This window comes from Solanum verrucosum, unplaced genomic scaffold, assembly GCF_900185275.1.
Source record: "Solanum verrucosum unplaced genomic scaffold, falcon-dt-bn FXZP01000278.1, whole genome shotgun sequence".
Lineage (NCBI taxonomy): Eukaryota > Viridiplantae > Streptophyta > Magnoliopsida > Solanales > Solanaceae > Solanum > Solanum verrucosum.
This window is the reverse complement of record NW_026020332.1, coordinates 281,208-301,406: the sequence shown is the minus strand read 5'-3', so window position 1 is coordinate 301,406 and position 20,199 is coordinate 281,208. Positions and strand designations below refer to the sequence as shown.

General features: G+C 32.1%; 2 protein-coding genes across 2 annotated transcripts in view; one reads left to right on the top strand and one right to left on the bottom strand.

Moving 5' to 3' along the window:
- Positions 1–20,199, bottom strand: part of LOC125836649 (probable WRKY transcription factor 65) — a 212,052-nt gene that overhangs the window by 73,063 nt on the left and 118,790 nt on the right. The window lies entirely within an intron of this gene.
- Positions 8,850–13,539, top strand: LOC125836640 (uncharacterized). The gene is made up of 7 exons (XM_049515839.1): positions 8,850–9,093; positions 10,433–10,800; positions 11,335–11,562; positions 11,652–12,006; positions 12,119–12,243; positions 12,368–12,503; positions 13,088–13,539. The coding sequence occupies exons 2-7, from the start codon at positions 10,457–10,459 to the stop codon at positions 13,325–13,327; spliced, it is 1,428 nt and encodes a 475-aa protein (XP_049371796.1). The 5' UTR covers positions 8,850–9,093; positions 10,433–10,456; the 3' UTR covers positions 13,328–13,539.

Sequence of the window (20,199 nt, the reverse complement as noted above, 5' to 3'; positions counted from 1 at the left end):
TTAAATTGATATCTATACTTCAAGTCCAACAACCATACAATTCTAAATGCTTTATGGAAGAAAAATTTTATAATGGAGAAAGAAAGCAAGAACGAAAAGTTTAGGATATTGCAAAGAAAATCCTCATGCTCTTAAAAGAAAACTTTGTTATTGTTAGAGACAACATATCAACATATCAACATATCAACATATCAACATAAGATTGTTCACTGTTTAATACTACAATTCATGTAGTAAATTTACTCTTTTTTTTTCTGTTGCTATTTTTTCTTCTTGATTACCAATTTTCAACATTTTTTTTGGTTATCCTCACTTGCAACTTCTAACTCTCTTACCTTCTCATGTTGAATTGTGCAATTTCCTTAATTCGATTTCCTATTGTGAGCTTCCATCTTTATAAGTTGGTTCTTAAATAGCATTAAGAAATGACCCTTTAAATTCAAATTTTAATTTTGAAATTGATTTCTACATCAAAGTGATGAATGATTTTCCATATCATAACTTTTCAAATTCTTCCATTATGAGATTTATGATTACGATTAAAAGCAATATCAATGTACTCATTTATCAAAAAAATGATAATTTAATTATTAAAGGGATTAAAAACTTCAAATTCTACCATTATGTAATTATAATATTTATATTTAATCAAAATTTAATTTAATTAGTAGAGGGGCAAAATGGTAATTCAATTTTTCACTTTGGAGCTTCCACTTATAATAATATATGATAAGAGCACACTTTTATAATTTAATTATATTTTCAACACCCCATCACGTGCGGGCTTGATTATGGCCAAGCACGTGAAAATTCATTTTCATTTGGGTGGCGGTGAGATTTTTTCCCAAGACCTTTGTTTGCTCTGATACCATGTTGAAGTATGTGACCATCTTATCTAGAAGCTTAAGTTGTTAGAGAGAGCACACTTTTATTATTTAATTATATTTTCAATACTTATAGAAGCACTCAACGCATTGATAAGCTTATAGAAACACTCAACTCATAAGCAATGTACATAGTGGCAATTGTCTATGCCAAACTCTAACTTGAATTTGATTATGTCATAGGTACAAAAAGTGAGGAGATATTCAAAACGACATGCATATATGAAAGATCAATAGATCAGTAAGGTGCAATAAAAATAACATCCTGTAAATCTAGAGAGAACAAATGTAATTTTGAAATAGAAAACATTGAAATTGAGACCTCTCATTACGGGAGAACAACTCCATTCATTACACTACATATTTATGATATTAAACTATTTGTGCGTCCTTTGTTCAATTTTAGAAGATCATCTCTAACTAATTATAGTTGTATAAGAGCTTATTATTAATCGCTTCTAACTAAAATCATCATATGTATCATGAGTCCACAATAACAGCTCAAGCCGCCTAAGAATATAAATGCAACTAATAAAGAAAAGGGAGGGGACTTACTGGAACCCAAATATAATTGATGTCAATACAAATTTGAACCTAAGTAGAGGACATTTGAGATTTTAAAAAAATAAGAAAATCAAGAAAAAGAAACATAGACTCTAGAATTGAGAAGGTTTTTTTTCATTTTAAAAAAAAGACACTCTTAGAAAAGAAGGGAAATGAGACGGCAAAAGGAAGATGAAAAAGATTAACGAAAAATAATAAAATTAAATTTTTAGATATGCTAGTTCACCGTCAACCAATGATATATTGAATGGCTAGAATGTCCCTGATTTGAAAACTAAATGCCTAATAATAGATATATTAAAGCAAGTTTATTTTAGAATATAAATATAAAAAATTTTAAAAATTATTTTGTCAAATTAAACCAAATTTCACATATCAAAAGATTTCAATCAATTCATCACAGATTATATGATTGAATAAGTCTAAAACGCTAAGATATGCTTCCGTCAAACATATATTATGTCAATGTAGATTATATAGGTGAGCCATTTGTTTGCCTCATGGCATAGTTATTTGATTTGCAAATGAAAAATATTAAACTTTTACTTTCTACCCATAAGCTATCTTTATTTGTTAAAAGAAAAAAATTATATTAATTATTTAGGTACAGATATAACTCATATTTTTAAAATAACATACAATTTATGATCTTCTAAAATTGAACAAAGGAAGCACAAATAGTTTAATATCATAAATATGTAGTGTAATGAATGGAGTTGTTCTCCCGTAATGAGAGGTCTCAATTTCGAGCTCTGAATAAGAAAAAATCTTGGTAGGAAACACTCTCTTTTCCCGGGACTCCAAGCGGTGCAAATTCAAATTAACACGACTTCAATATAAATATAGAATATCATATCAGAAATTAAAAAAAAAAACTAAGGCAACATTATATTACTGCTGATTTTTTGCCCAAGATATTCAAAATAATTATAATTCAATATTATGTTAACACAATTATTATTTTTCTTCTTATATATATATATACTAGTCATGGACACGTGCGCTGCACGTGTGAGCCATGTTAAGTTGTATCATTCTCTCTCAAGAAACATTTGTATTATAATTCAATATTATGTTAACACAATTATTATTTTTCTTCTTTTATATATATATATATATATATACTAGTCATGGACACGTGCGCTGCACGTGTGAGCCATGTTAAGTTGTATCATTCTCTCTCAAGAGACATTTGTAAAGCATTATTGTCATGAGTGTGTGCATTACTCCAAGTCTAATTGTTGAAATTTCACATAGATGATTAAATTAATTTATATTGAATTTTTGTTTTCTTTGAAGACTACTACTTCCTGAAATCAATTCATTATATGTCACGCGCCGAGCCTACACCCTGGACATGGCCGTCATTCGGTGACCATCGCTGGCCCCAAACGGACCTTTGGTCTGGCTTACTTAACTCAGCGGAAGACTTAAATCAACAGAATAAACTCAATGCAATAGTTTAAATGATAACATCTTAGCCAAAATGACAACTTATGTCTCAAAACAAAGTATTTGCAAATACATAGATGAGAGACACAATACTAACTATCTGACTGTCTATAAAGCCTCTATAATACTGAGATGAATGTTGGGACATACCCCACAACATCCTAATAAAGCAAAACTAGGAAAGCGAAATAACAGAGTCTTCCGGAATGCAAGGAGGCTCACCACTGACTCTGGAGTGCTCAACTGGATCAACAGCATGCTGGATGCTGATTCTGGTTACCTGTGTCTGCATCATAATAAGATGCAGGCCAACTAGCATCAGTACATTGAATGTACGAGTATGCGAGTTGGAAAACTAAACAACAACTTAAGCTTGAAAGAGTAAGAAGGAACACTTACCTTGGCTCTGTACAATTCATGAATAACTGAACTCAATATAAAACAATAAGACACATGCAATATATATATATATATATATATATATATATATATATATAAAGCTTGTAAAATAGTGTAAACAACTTAGTTCGTTAAAGATAAATCAATAACAAACTCATCCTTACTTATATATATAAAAGTAATATAACTTTTATAGGAGATTCTCTAACCGACAACCACCACTATGAGCCTAAGTGGTGATACAACGTCTTGCCCACACTACCAGAACTGTCCTATACTTTGCCGTCATATAGAACGCTTAACTTAGTGGATCCACTAGTGTATGCTAAAAGCATCTTAAGGAGTCATCTAAAAAGTATGATCATTTACTACCCATGATGGCTACATGGTTTATAGAGACTTGAGTTAATATGAACTCGCATCCCCATATCGGTGCTCAATACTACTCCCAAAATATACTTAGCTCATATGTTAGTAAAGACAAAACTCTTTCTTTGAATTGAGGTAATTACTCAAAACTTAGCTTAAAAGCTTTCTTGGAATCGATGTTCCCTTTCTTGCTCAAATGTGAAAACATTTATAAACTCTTTGGGAATACTTAGTCCCCTTATAGTTTTTTGAGAAATGAACTCAACTCTTTACTTTTTACTTAACTTGAAACTTGAACCTAAAAGCGAAGTTAAAACGTTTGTTAAAGACTCGTGAAAACTTTAAGAAACTTTGCTTCGACTTGCTTCTTAACTTTTAGACTTGACTCTTAACTTCTTTGACTTTGATCCTAACTTTCCTTGAATTGAATTATGGATTCAAGGTTCATGATCTCATGTTTATGGATGATTTCATGATGTTTGAATGTACCTTAGAGTGTTGAAATCAACTAGAAAACATAGGTACATCGCTTATGAACAAGTATGAAAAGGTGGGGAACAAATGGGGAGAACTGGCGTCTCTGGCGCTCTGAGAGGCGCGAGGCGCCAGCCCTAAGAGAAGCCTGTCTGGCGCTCTGGCAGGCGCGATGCCCAGCGACTTCCGACTTTTCTCTTCAATTTTTCATCTCTAAACTCCCCTAACTTCCATAATTCTTTCCCCAAACACTTAGGATCAATTGTACCCTCAATATAAAACCAATCTAACTCGAAAAACAACCCGAAAACATGAATCAATTCACCCCCAAGCATCAACAACTCAACTAACAAGAATTCTACAATTTGTTCTTCAAGAACCTCACTTCTTCAACATGTACACAACTCAAAATCAATGGATTGAAACAAGTTGGTGTGTGAGTGAACTAACCTAACACGAAAAGATCTCACATACCTTAATAGGGATCAACCCCGACGAATTTCACTCGCAAGCTTGGATGATCTTGACGAATTCTTGCCTTTTTCTCCCGTTCTTTCTTCCTTTCTCTCTTCTCCAAGCCCTAAGCGTTTTTTAATTTTCCAAAGATTTGGTTCTGTTTTTACCCCCAATAAACCCCTAAAATCAAATTAGGAAATTAATTAGAGAAAAGACTACTTTGTCCTTCCCTAAATCCGGATTGATACTTTCCTCAATCCAAATGCCCAACTTCCGAAAGGCATATCTTACTCATACGATGTCAAAATTGTGCAATTTTGGTGGCGTTGGAAAGATCTCTCCAAGGGCTTTCCAACCATATCAAGAGTTATTCCTAACTCCTACTGAGCTAGGAGTTATAGCCGTTTGAAAATGGCCAAGACTCACTTTCTTAACTTAGACAAAATTTCCAGATTTGCTTTTTCTTTCCAAAAATCAATATTTTCATATTTTTAACTCTTTATAGTCATTTCTAGGTGCGAGATGTGACAATATATTTGTGAATACATTACTTTTAAATCTTTAGGTGAACTACAACTAACTCTGCCAAGATTAGGTGATGTTACCATAACAAGATATAAGTGCTTACTGATACTCAAGGCACTATTGAACTGCAAGTGGAATGAGTAAATACAAATAGTCAGAAAATGAGAATGAAATAATGGCCTCCTGGGCAAAATAAACAATTCCCATATACTCACATACGCATTCAAACGATTTGTTAAAAGAAGTTCACACAACCGAGCCGCCTGACTACATCAAGAATTACTAATATTACAAAAAAAAAAAAAAAAAAACTTCTGAGCAAAGAAATAAATAGTCCTCCGAGAATTTTCAATTGATGTACATTTTCATTTACGGATCATTTATCAAGCCACCAATTAATAACCTCACACCTTCCCGCCATCACCCGAAAATTATCTAACAAAGAGAAAGAACAAAGTCACAAACAAAAATGAGTATATTTGAAGTTTAGACTACATGTATCAAACATATTTTTCATTAGATACTACTGGCCCTGTTTAAGACTGTTGGTCATGTTCTAAACAGTTAGTTAAAGTTACAATGAAAAGTTGATACTGCATAAACTTTAATATATATTTTTCATCACAAGTTGTTTGTCCCATTCTAGATTAAACTTTCTACTTGAGCACTATGCATACCTTTACTAAAACGACAAAAGAATAACAATGCACAGAAGATGATATAACAGAGAAGAATTCGCAATATCATTGCCCAAGTAACTATCATATATGTGGTCAACTTCACAAATTAAAATCAACTCCTCAATAAAATCAAAAAGTGAACTATAAGTTTAAATCCTTTTTTCACATTCTGATCCATACGACAAAATAATATCTATGAATGACAGAAAAAATAGAGTAGCAAAATTAATATTTAACTAATAATGTAGATGGAGATGTTAATGAACATGGTCATGATCACAATGAACGGGCTAATGAGGAAAATGTTGATGAAGATGTAGGCGGTAATTTAAAAAATGTTAAACTAGATGGAGATGCTAATGAACATGATCATGCTCAAAATGGAGGCGCTAACAAACAAGTTCCTAATAATGAAGATCGTGGAAATGCTAATGAACATAATGGTGATGGAGAAGAAATGCTGCCAATGAACTGAAAGAACATGTGGATCTTACTGTGGACTAACTATCAAGGCAAAGCCTCCAATAAAGATGCAGATCAATTGCCTAATGAAACTCAATTTTAACTTTAATATGATGAAATAACAAAATTTGGAACTATTTCAACCAGTCTAAAACTGGTGGACCATTTATGCTATCTGAAAAATTAGAAACCGCTATGCATTTTCAATCAAGCCAATATATGTATCAGCTTCAACTGATACAAAATTCAGTTAGTTAAAACTATTAAAAGTAGCCAATAAAGTTTCAGAAAAGCAAAATGAGTTTGCTTGGCTTACCAACATGCAGAAACATACAACAATGGTTTCAGCCAACAACAAAGTGATAATGTCTTATCATATAACCATAGCAGTACATGAATCCAATTTGTTAAAAACAACAAATAGATGAAACGAAATAAGTTACATAAAGACATACACAGTAAACAAGAAAACATAGCAGCTTTTGATAAATAAGGAGGATTTTTTTTTTACCTGGCAATGATCGATGTATTTGATTGAGGCACATAAAAGAGAAGCAGATTAATGGGACAATAACATGTTGTTGGAGACATTTATATAGATCAGTGAAGTATCTGAAAAGGTTTTGGAATAGCTGATAATTAAAGCAATGAAACTTGAGCGTTGAAAAAAAGGGAGTTGTTCTAGTGATCGAGGGAGGTTGAACATATATTATACGTTTCTGGAGAATTAAATTAGGGCTGAGATTATCAGCAAATTAAATTTTTAATAAATTAATATTTAATTAATACTGTAGGGGCAAAACGATATATCAACTTTGGGGTTAAGCTCTTCCCACTTATAGTAATATATGATATGCTATGATATGATATATATATGAGAAGAAAAATATAGTGAAAAGTTGTAACTTTCATCTTGGAATGTGTAATATAACATTAGAGTCGAATCAATATACATTTATTTGATTCAATATTGAACAAGAAAAAGTCAAACGAAAGAGAAAAGACATAAAGTGACACCTGAAGTTATCTCGAATTTTCAAAAAAGACACCTTAACTATGCGGGCGTCCTATTACCCTCCTAAACAATTCCGAATATATATTATTACATCATTTTTCGATCAATTCCAGATTTTAAATGGCAAGTGTTATCACACATCAATCATTGTGTGATACGTGTTAATTTAATTTGATTTTTTTTTCATTTCAAGTTTTTCTTTATTTCTTTCTCTTACTTTTTGACTTATTTTAATTTTATTACTTTAATTTTAATTTCATTTTGAATTCAACTTCATCTTCCACCCCTACTTTCAAGCTACCCCTCCCTCCATTCTTCTTCTTCACCTCCCACCCTCACCTCACCCCACCCCCACGTCAAGTTGAGCCCCTCCATTTTCTTTCTTTTTTCTTCTTCTTCTTCGGTCAAATCCTTTCTTTTCAAAATTATACTATTTTCTAGACTTCGTTGAGTTATTGATAACAAAACTAATTATTTTTCTAAGAAAAACCAAAATTTTGAAGGTATCATCAATTAATTGATCTCATTTTCATATTACTTCAAAACTAGAAATGATAATTTTGAAAGAATCAGAATTCTCCGAAAATTGAAAAAGCTTAATTGAAATTTGGATTAAAAAAACTAAATAATACCTACTAATCATCTTGAAATCTAACGGGTTTACCAAATTGTTCAAAATGTAATAAAATATTTAGCTATAATTTTAAAATTGAAGAGAGTTAAACTAATAGTAGTAAAAAAGGAAGGTGGAGTTGTGGTAAAAAGTGACATTGAAAGTGAGAAGTTTCAATGAAGATGATTATGAATTTTTAAAGAAGAAGGAAAAAAGAAAAAGAAAAAAATAATAAGGAGAAAAAGTTAAAATAATAAGAAAAACAAGAAAATATATTTTATAGCAAAATACTTGTAAAAATAAAATTATATTCGTTTTTTTTAGTTTGTTTATGCTCTTTAAGAGAGTGCATACACTCTTCATGCCAGGTTGATAAAAAATGATGTAATAATATCAATCCATAATTGTTTAAGCGGGTAATATGACGCTTGCATAGTTTAGGTGTCTTTTTAAAAATTTGGGACAACTTCATGTGCCACTTTATCTCTTTTCTCTCGAACCAAACTAACATATAAATATGCCTAATTTTATAAGTTAATTATGTTTTATTTACATTTCTTTATCTTTAAGAATTACTCTAAACAGATTTGTAATTCTTACTTGCGATATACTCTAATATAGGTGATATTTCTATTTATCTAATTGCTTGTATTGTGTATCTAAGTTTTATTGTCACTTTCATTCACAAATCAAATTTTATTAAATTCATATATATATATATATATATATATTATATTTAATATGAGATATTTTATCGATAATTTTTAAAAATAATATATGCCATTTCTCATTGCCCAAAAATTGATTTGACTTATTCCATTTCCTTCTCACTTTTTCAATATTGGTTACCATTACAACCCAAACAGTGACCACTAAATCCGTTTCATTAGCCACGTGGGACAATCCCATTGGTTAAGCTGCGTGTCTCCCAAAGAACACCACTGCCACGTTTTCATCACCAACTGCATTTTCCCATTTGGAACAAAATGAAGATATTTATTTATTTAATTAATATCCCACTTGGCGTCACGCGTTCTCCATCTCTGTTAACTGGTGACGCTTACACATAAATCCGTCAGATCCGCCCCTTCTCTCCCTATCCTCTCTCTCATGGTCAAAACCCTACAAATAGAAGCATAGCTCGACGGAGAAATCGAGCGAATAACAGTCCACGGACATCTCCAGATCGTCGCTGCTTCTGTGAGTCTCTCCGATCTCTTCTGCATGTATTTTTCTCATCTAGAGAAATGATTTTGTTTGTTTATGGAAAAAAAAATTAGATCATGTATGTACTGGAAGAAGAGATCTATAGATAAAAAAACGGTGTGAAAATGAAATTATTTTGTCGAGCTGAGATCTGAATCAATCCATAGATCTGATGAGTTTATTTAGCTCAAGATCTGTTATGTGTCTGAATTGATTATATATGTATGTGTTTGTTTATATGCATGTGTGTGTACATATCTGAATTTTGTAGAGTACGAAATTCTGAAAGTTTTTTGGCTGTTAAATTTTGATTTGTAATGTGATGGTAAAAGGATCTAGATCTGAAAAGTATGTTTGTATATCTTCGTTTTGTTTTCATGATATCTAGATAAAGATATGGCTTGATAGACAGTATGAGTAAATGGATTTATTATTTATGTGATATGTGATGGCCTCGATATCTAGATAAAGATATGGCTTGATAGACAGTATGAGTAAATGGATTTATTATTTATGTGATATGTGATGGCCTCTAATCGAATGAAGTGGTACATGAACAACAGCGTTGAGATGTTTTTCTATCTTTATCTACATTTTGGTCTTGTAGCAAGCATTGAAGAAGTACTATTGACTTAGAATGCATGAATGGTTCTTAGATTTGAATCTCCAAGTTTTGTTTTCCTAATGACATAAGAAAATTTCAACTTGATATAAGTATGGTTCTTTTCAATAAAAAAACTCTCTATTTTAATTATGTCAATCTGTGTAAGTATATCTAAACCCCCAAGAGAATTGTTATAGGGATATAACATTGTTTGTATATTTAGTGGATTTGTCCTATTATTAGCAGGATTCATTGATAGATATATGTGATTTCCATGTTTTAGTCCTTGGAATTGGTGGTGGAGAAGATGAAACAATCTCATTTTGTCTTCTTAAAAAGAAAGAAACTTTCTCATTTTGTTTACCCTTATCAGCTCAATTTATATGCTTAGGTATATTCCTGTTTTTGTGTTCCAATCATATCCTATGTGCTCTCAATGAATCTATATGCTTCACTGAATCTGAATTAATGATAACACCTTTCATTGATTGAAAATTTTCTTTAAAATGTATCTTGAGAATGTTAATACTGGTATTATATCATCTGAAATTAATCTTTCTGGCTAGCTATGCACATTAAAATTACACAAGATCATGAGTGAATCCCACAACTAGAAGTTTTGAATATGTTTGTACTTTCTGCTGGTATAGTTGAGGCACTATATCTTCCCTGTCATTTGTCTAAATAGTTTTCGTCTTTGGTTTTTTTTTTTTTTGGTGGTTTGAACAGAGATAATTCTGTTAATAGTGAACAATGGGAGGAGGATTCAGAGTGCTGCACCTTGTGAAACCATTTCTCTCATTCCTACCTGAAGTTCAGAGTGCTGACAGGAAGGTTCAATTCAAAGAGAAGGTCATCTATACTGTAATTGCGCTTGCTATTTTTCTGGTTTGCAGTCAGCTCCCTCTTTATGGCATACACTCTACAACTGGCGCGGATCCTTTTTACTGGATGCGTGTCATTCTTGCCTCAAACCGTGGTACAGTCATGGAACTTGGAATTACTCCAATTGTGACTTCTGGAATGGTGATGCAATTGTTAGCTGGATCAAAAATCATTCAAGTGGACAACAATGTCCGTGAGGACCGAGCACTCCTGTAAGTTAGTTTGTTTTTAAGATTTTATTTCTTGTATTTTGTTTCTTTACTCGTTTAACAACTATATATGTATATTGCATCAGTTCTATTTTGCTAGTTGTCTATTGTTTTAATTCCATATCCAGTGGTAATAGTATAGTTTGGAACCTTCAGAAAAGGATATTGTTTGGAACTTATGGGGATGATATGATCTGTAACTTTAATGCTGAAATCATTTTGCAGAACCTAGATTAGTAGTATAATTTGGATTTGCAAGGCAAATTTCATGTTTCAAATTTTCTCACCCTTGAACTTTTACTGAACATTTCTGCTGTCATCTGATGCTCGTATGTAGACCTAGATTACTCTGTGCACCCCCCTGCCTCGCCCACACACCCATATCCCCAAAGATTGAGATGCATCTTTTGGTACTTGTTACTTAGTTACCTAACAAAATTTCTTTCATGCTGTTAAGTAGATTTTTATGATGTTTCTTTTAGCTGTTCTGCTCAATGAAGCTGTCTCCTGTACTCTCTAACAATTTATCCCATGCAGTAATGGTGCTCAAAAGCTATTGGGTATCCTGATTGCTGTCGGTGAGGCAGTTGCTTATGTCCTGTCGGGGATGTATGGCAGTGTTAGCCAATTGGGTGTTGGAAATGCTATCCTCATCATCCTCCAACTCTGCTTTGCTGCTATCATTGTCATGTGCTTAGATGAACTTCTTCAGAAAGGATATGGTCTTGGCTCTGGAATTTCCTTGTTCATAGCTACCAATATCTGGTATGTTTTTACTGTCTATCAAAAAAACCTATTTTGAGTTTGTTAGTACATTCATGGAGCTTATGATCCCAAGTTAATTATATTTTCAGTGAAAGCATTATCTGGAAAGCATTCAGTCCCACAACCATCAATACCGGGCGTGGTGCTGAATTTGAAGGAGCTATAATTGCTCTGTTCCATCTTACTATTAGTAGATCAAATAAGATTAGTGCCCTGCGCGAGGCTTTCTACCGGCAAAGTCTCCCCAATGTGACAAATCTGCTTGCAACCGTGTTGATCTTCCTCATTGTTATCTACTTCCAAGGATTCCGTGTAGTTTTACCTGTTAGATCTAAGAATGCTCGCGGACAGCAAGGTTCTTACCCAATCAAACTCTTCTACACCTCAAACATGCCTATTATTCTGCAGTCTGCACTTGTCTCCAACCTGTATTTCATCTCTCAGGTACCTGATTGTTAAGTTTTATTTTTTTGGTTGATTGCCAACTTGCCGTCACCTGTTCCAAGAGTGTAACAATTTCTTTTTCTTTTTGCCCTCTTCTTTCCTCTATGATCAGTTGCTCTACAGGAGATATGGAGGAAATTTCATCGTGGATATGATAGGAACTTGGAAAGAATCTGAATATTCTGGACAATCTGTTCCTGTTGCTGGTCTTGCTTACCTTGTCACTGCGCCGTCAAGGTATTGTTCTCCTTTTCTTCAGCTAATCAATCTCTATTTTGTGTAAAAGTTCTTCACAAGTCTGCTTGTACTTATTGCTGCTTCTGTAAATGCCATTGACGGTCAATTTTTTAATGTATTTCAGCTTGGCAGACATGGTGTCACATCCGTTCCACGCTCTTTTCTATATAGTGTTCATGTTATCAGCTTGTGCCCTGTTCTCAAAGACCTGGATTGAAGTTTCTGGATCATCTGCCAGAGATGTTGCCAAGCAGCTTAAGGTAAATGATCTTGTTGCCTTTGTTTTGTTAACTTTTCCCCATTCTATTTATTTGTCCCAAAGTGATTTGTCAGTAAAATTAACTGAAATTTAACTTCGTTACTTTTAGTGGTTGTGGTGCTGTGTTATGGATTGCAACCCAAATGAAAACTTTTTCTCTGGGGTTCTAACTACCCCCCATGCTGTAGATTATGAGAAGAAATAATTGCTATAGATTATTACTGAATGAATTATCAAGAACTCGTTATTTCTAGTCTAAACAGGTTAAAAGAGACAACATCATTCTTCTTCCCATTGCCCATAACATACTATTGAAGTTTTGTAACATCTGACAGTAATATCCTACATCTCTGATTTTTGAATCACGGTAAAACATTGGTTACTTGGAGCTTGATTGCCTCACATAGCCCATAGGTTATGAGACAGTATCATATGGTGGTTTTGGTACAATTTAGGGTTTGCGTATTTCCAGAATCACTTTTTTTTTGCCATTAAAAGTTATGTTATCTTCTCGATATTTTATAGATGGATATGGCTCCCAAGAGTATTATCGGTATGACACTTTTAACAATGATTGATTTGCAGGAGCAACAAATGGTGATGCCTGGTCATCGTGATTCCAACCTGCAGAAGGAATTAAATCGTTACATACCTACTGCAGCTGCCTTCGGAGGAGTTTGCATTGGTGCATTGACAGTTTTGGCAGATTTGATGGGAGCGATTGGATCAGGAACTGGAATCCTTCTTGCAGTCACAATCATTTACCAGTATTTTGAGACATTCGAGAAGGAGAAGGCCACTGAACTAGGCATGTTTGGTTTGTAGGCTGTAGCGTTCATGCTAGTTTGTCCCTCCTTCAAGCCAAGAGAGCAATGTAGTTAACTTGTTGGCTTATAATGGATAGATATTAGAGGCCACAAGTTTTTCTTGTTAAATTTTGTAAGTTTTTTTGTTTTTAACTGTGCTGATGAGCGCCTGAATGTTTTACAAGACAAGACTAGGTTAATTTACAGAAATTCTCAAAGGATGTTACTTGACCTCTCTCCTTATTCCCCTCCATAATGTGATTGATACAAGCATCGAGCACGAACAAGCTTAGGCACCTTGTGTTTTGCCTTTCGGTTTGTTGTCATGTCATTATTTATGCCTTTGATTCCCCCTTCACTGTGATGTGTAGGGCTAAGCAGATGTTTTTAGACGTGCTGCTTTTGGTGAAGTTCAACATCATGTTCCTTGGGAATTGACTATTGGGTCTTCAACCATAAACGTTAAGCAATAACCTTCTATTTTTTAACTAAATAAAACGTATCTCAACTGTTTTGTGATTGGCGACTTTGTGTTGACAACCTTTATGTTGGACCTTTGGTTGCCGTGAGAGAATTGGAACTAAAAATATGAATGAAGAGAACAATGTGAATTTAGACAGACAGCATATATGTTCATACCAAAGTTAACTTACCATGCATATTTTGTTGCAGGCTTGCAGCTATTGTTCAAAATATTTTGTCATGCTTTCTGTAGTGTTTGGCATGGCTCCATCACTGTCATTATTCCTTTTTCCGAATTGCTTTGAACTGTTTCTCCTTGAGCTGAGAGACTATCAAAAACATCTTGTACCTCCAAGGAGGGGGTAACTGCATATACTCTACCCTCTCTGAATGAATACGTATATTTGGACAGTTCCTTTGGAAGCAAAAGCTAGGGCACCACATAGCAATTAATTAGTAGTCTGGATTCCTCCAATGAGCCTATCGGAGATACTTGCCTTCTCAATAAGTATCCTCATCCTCGGTTCAAAGTTTCACAAGTAGTGCTACAAATTAATTTCATGATGACTTGAATAATCGTTTCTTTTAATAATAAAATAATGTTTTAAATACTTCATCGTGTCCAGATCCATGGATATGTAAAATAATAGGGAACACAACGTAACGGCCGGGGACTTGTTGTCATATTCTCTACGAGATGCAAATAGCAACCCCAGACGCGACATGAATATTATATTAATACACCATCATTTATAAAATTGATTAAACTAGTTTGATTTTAATCAAGATGAACAAAGCTTAGTCCAAAGTATCACAATCTTCTAGATGCATACTCCGCTCCTAGTACGATGAAACAAAATGTATGTTTTAGTGATTGATTAGTCGCTTTAACTTTGCGGCTTACAAATATATTGTCTTTTCAGAGGAATATTTGCTTTGAGCTATAATATGCTACTTCGTAATACTGGATTGTCTTTTATCTTCTTTTGCTCCATTACAATGATACTAAATCAAAAACTTATTCCTTTCATCCATTTTTATTTCTGCTTTTGTTTATTCCTTTCATTTTTGAGAGGCAAAAGGGCATTGTGAAGCTATGATTAACGAACCGTTTATCCATATAAATTATTCACCTTTGTTCGGATTGATTTTTTCACTTTATTTCAAATTCAGTGTGTGTGTGTCTAACCATGAAAATTCAAGATTTGACTTGAAGTTGTAATTCAAATAACTTGTATATACCAAATATGCTTTGCAAAAAGTATAATCAGAAACAACTCTAACTCTATAAGTTTTAAATAAAATAAAATTTATGGTCAAACGCCTACTTAACTAGATTGTTTATCAATCCCACGTACTAAACTTTGACACGTGAATAGAAATACGAAATTGGAAAATCATGTCTCATGGGTCCTTTCTTTTTGAAACTCAAAAAAAAACCAGTGTACAAGAATTTCAATGATCCTTCCCTTTTTATTGGCACGCTCTCCAACATTTTAAGGCCGATTAATTTAGATTAGCATCGGAAAAAAATAGTACCATTTTAAGGATAAATCAATATGTGCCAAAGACTATTTAATTCCTAGGTTTAACCACAAAGAAAATTAATCACACGTTCTTCAAATATTAAAATGGGAATTAAGAAATTTCATAAGAGAAGAAAAGTTCACGTAGGGCTCAACAATAGTATCTCCTATTCAAATATTAATCTATGTCCAGTTGGTCCAAACTACTACTACAAATTACAATCAACATGTAACATCAGTGCAAGTAGCTGGTGGTATAATAAATTATATCTTTTTCAGAGAATTTAAGGCAGTTAAAGCAAAAAGAGAAGAGAGCTAGCTAGTACTCTTATCAGACACCTTTAATAATAACACTGATCAGATATTCTGTATCTTTGATTTGACATTTATATATGCTTTGCCAAAGGCTGAAATTAATGTACATGTAAAGCTGAGATGCCACAAAAATTGTTTGCATATATTGCATATCTAGTCTTTTTAGCTCTCAATGGAATTATTTGAACCCTTTTTTCTGGGGTGCATGTTTTGTCCCTTTTATATAGCCAATGGTCACTCTGGAATAAGGTTTGAAAAAGTTAGTAAACTAGTAATAGTAATATACTCACTTTAATTATGAGGTGGACAGTATTGTTTGATATTTATGTTCAGTGGTAAAATTATGTTTCTATCAACAAAATTTAATATTATAAGAAAATAAACATAGAAAGAAGCAATTTTTTTTATGTGGAGGATCTATCAAAAATAATTACTTTGCCTCTCAAATATAAAGGTAAGGTCAGACAGCATACATCTTACCTTCTCTAAACCTCACTTATAGGATTACATCGGATCTATTGTTATGGTATAGGAAGAAGCTGGTAATTAGGGGATTGATCAACATATACAATATATGTAGACATACAAAATAGTTGACTTTGCATGTACCATATAATTTTAAATGAAGGAGATTTGGATGAACCATCTTGTGACCCCTATCTCCGTCGTTTGCCTGTGTTACAAAATAGTTTTGATCTTGCATATATCCTATAATTTCTAATGAAGGAGATTTGGATGAAACATCTTGCAACCCCCTATCCTACTCCCTTACCTATGTTGGTGGAAATAGCTAGTAGATTCACTATAAAATTAGTCGAGGTGAGCAAATTAACTCATAAATCAGGTTATAAAAACAAAATTATCTACATGTACAAATTCTCACTTTGCCTCTTTGGATTCTTATCCTATCCCAACCCTAGTTCTTGCCCTAATAGCAAATAAAGATAAACAGCCTTATGGGAGATTGACATGTACTTACATTGCTGTAATTCAATGAACTTTTATAGTAGCATGCACTTTCTTTTATTTTCTATAAAATCACGTTCGTATGCAAAATCTTCATTCACTTTTTGTTTGCTTACAAATCTTCTTTTATCAATCACATTGAGAGAATTATTAAAGTTGAAACGGAAAAGGGGGACAATATGAGACCGGAATGGTATAAAACACTACTAGCGATAAAGTCAGAAACTTCGTTGTATATATAAATAATATAAAGTTTTATGAAAAATATTCAAAGTGCCACCCTTCACAGTATTGACTTTTGGTAGAGACGGAAAAAGTAATTATTTCTAGCTTGAGCCAAGATATTTTAAAAAATCCCTTAAGATGCATCTTTCTAGGTTTATATCAGGACAGCTCATCATGATAGATAAATGAAAGCTAAATGTATATGGTGGAGGCATTTAATTTGTATCACAAGTAGCTTAATAAAATTAGATAAGTTTTTAATTTGGAAAGAAATATGATATTATGGTCCAAACTTTATGTTGTTTAAATATTATTTCATGGGTACAAAAGTAAATTGAATTAATAATGATGTTTAGTAGAAGCTCTTACTTCAAAGCAACATGCGAAAAAAGGCAAAAAAATAAAATTGATTAAGGTTGTAGTTGGAGTGCTCAAAACAAGTAGTATCATAATAAACTCAAAGCCATGTCTTTTTTCAATCAAAAGATATATATAGATAGACATTATATATATATATACTACTTATAAACAAACCCCAACAAAGGCATAATCATTAATTTCTCACTATACAATATTTATGTTGTCCACTCCTCCATTTTAATTTTTTTTCCATATATTTATATGGTTGAGGTAGTCTTATTTATTTATGGGAAAAGGGTTTGATATATCCCTCAATTTTATTATTTGGAGTTGATATGTCCTCGTTATGAAAGTGGCTCATATATACCCTTACTGTTATACAAACGACTCACACATATACCCCTACCGTTACAAAATGAGCTCACATATACCCTTAATTTAACGGAAGTGAACAAATAGTATTAAATTTATGTTTTTGACTTTTTAATTTAAAAAAAATCATGTAGAGGTATATATGATCCTTCTAGCGAATCTCAAGGTATATTTTAATCTTTTTTATACATAAAATTATTTTTTGACGTCTTTGATTATCATTTTTTGAGTTTCTTATTCTTATTTTTTTTTCTTTTGTTCGTTAGTGTAAAGAGAAAATTTTAAAACTAATTTTTTTGTGGCTATATTATAATTTAAAACTATTTTTTTTACTATATTGTTATTTAGTTTTTGTATTGAAAAAAAATTGGGTCATCTATAATAATGTTTACAAGAAAATTAGTGAAACATAAATAAATTTGACCATTAAAATAATAAATTTAAATTAGTCGTTGAAACAAAAAAAGTCAAAAAAAATTATGTGCGAGGAGGATTAAATATACCCATATGGGATTATATTTTATTTAAAATAATAATAATTAAAATATTAAATTAAAATTAATTTTTTCACTTCCGTTAAAGGAAAAAGATATATGTGAGCCATTTATATAGCAATAGGAGCATATATGAGCCACTTTAATAATGAGGGATATATCATCTCTAATCAATAAAATTGAGGGGTATATCAGATCTTTTTCCCTTTATTTATCATCTTATTGTGGTCCCTATTAAACATGGGAAACAAAAGAAGTAATCGTTAAAGTTGCTTTTAAATTTGTTGTTTTCAACATTTAAGTTTACACGTTTATTAAGGTTAGGCGTATGTAGGTGTAGCTCTATATATAAATAGGCTCAAAAGACTTGGACAAAATTTGAGCACAGTTACTTTGGCTATGATAGGATTACCACAATTTTTTGAAATCTTAAAAGTAGTATCTCTGTCACTGTATCAAAATAAATAGATTCGACATTAACCCATAAAAAACAAAATAACGATAATAAATTCAGTGTAATTTTATATGTGAAATTTAGAGAGGGTGAAATATACGTAAATTTTATTCATATATGTGCTTGGGATAGAAAGACTAGACTATATGTCCAGTTCTACTCTCGAGACAACGAAAATTTTTAAAAAATATACTCATGGAATAAAAATAGGTTTTTAGCATTTAAACCCCATTTTTATATTATGAATTTCATTTACGAAAAAATGATTCACAAAGAAGAAAAAGAGGGTTACAATTCTGATGAAATCGATGAGCATTTGATGTATGAAGATATTGATATTATTATTCACTTATGAAATTATGAAATTCAGACTCATATGACAAGAAAACAAAAGTCTTACTATTCCATACTCTTTTATCTTTTCCTAGAGAATTTCAGTATGTATGAGAAAATTGCACCATATTTTTTGTGTAAAATTCGAAAAATTTGAAGGCATGAGAAGGCAAGAAATGTTTTTTGCCCATATATATAAATAGTGATGTATACTGAAAGCTTTATTTCCAAGATTTTTGATGTAATAATTAATGATCCATTTAGTAATAATTAGGATACACTGCAAGAATTTTTTTTTAATTAATAAGTGTGTTTATGAAATTCATAATGCAATTGTGAAGTGCTACAACAGCAGGTTATAATTAGGTTCCTCATGTATTCTGAAGCTACAGTGATTTAGCTATTCCCAAAAGGAAGTCTCTCTGGAATATAATGAATTTGTTTATGCTTAAAGTGCTATATTGATCAATTAGGTTCGTAATTATTACTAATTAATTACGTATCAACTTCTAATTGACGTTATGTAGAATGCATATATATAATAATTATATACCAAAGCCCGACTATTCCGAATTTTTGCCGGACTCCATTCGGAGGGAAGCGCTCCCTATCAAGGATTCTTCCATATTCAAGACTCGAATTCAACACATCTAATAAAGGATTGAACAACTTCATCCACTGCACCACATTCTTTAGTTATAAAATACATTTGTTATTTTCAATCTATTATTTTGACGAGTTAAACAACGAATCAGCCTTCTGAAATACTACTACTATTGTTAGTATTTTAATCACAACTTGACCATCTTTAATTACGTACGCGGGATATTGAAGCTAGAGTTAAAAGATATACAAGTCCAGAAGTCAGTTACGAATTAGTTAAGCAGCAAGTTATTTAGATATTTAATTGTTACTGATACTTGTATTGATTCAAGTTAGTTACAAGTTAGTTAGGATAGATGTTGTTAGTCTCATTCTATAAATAGATGCTTTGTATTCATTCCTAATCAGTTTTACAGAAATAAGAATTCAGTTCCTAAGTCCTCTTCTTCTTCTCCTAGGCAGTGTTGATGAGGTCAAATACACCCTCAATCTATAACCGGATTTTCAACTACACACTTATATTTTACAGGGGTCCTATTACCCCCTTGAACTATTTTAAAGTGGTATAAATGCACCCTTAAGTGCTGACATGGCACCAAGAGTGTGCTCACACTCTTGAAGGCATGTGAAAGTTGAAAAAACTGATAAAAAAATATTTTAAAAATATTTTGACTTTTTTTTTACATATAATTTTTTACTTTTGTCTTTTATTTAATTTTCTCTCTCATCACTCAAAAAAATCACCCCGTCTTACATGTTCTTCATCACCATTGTTGAACCA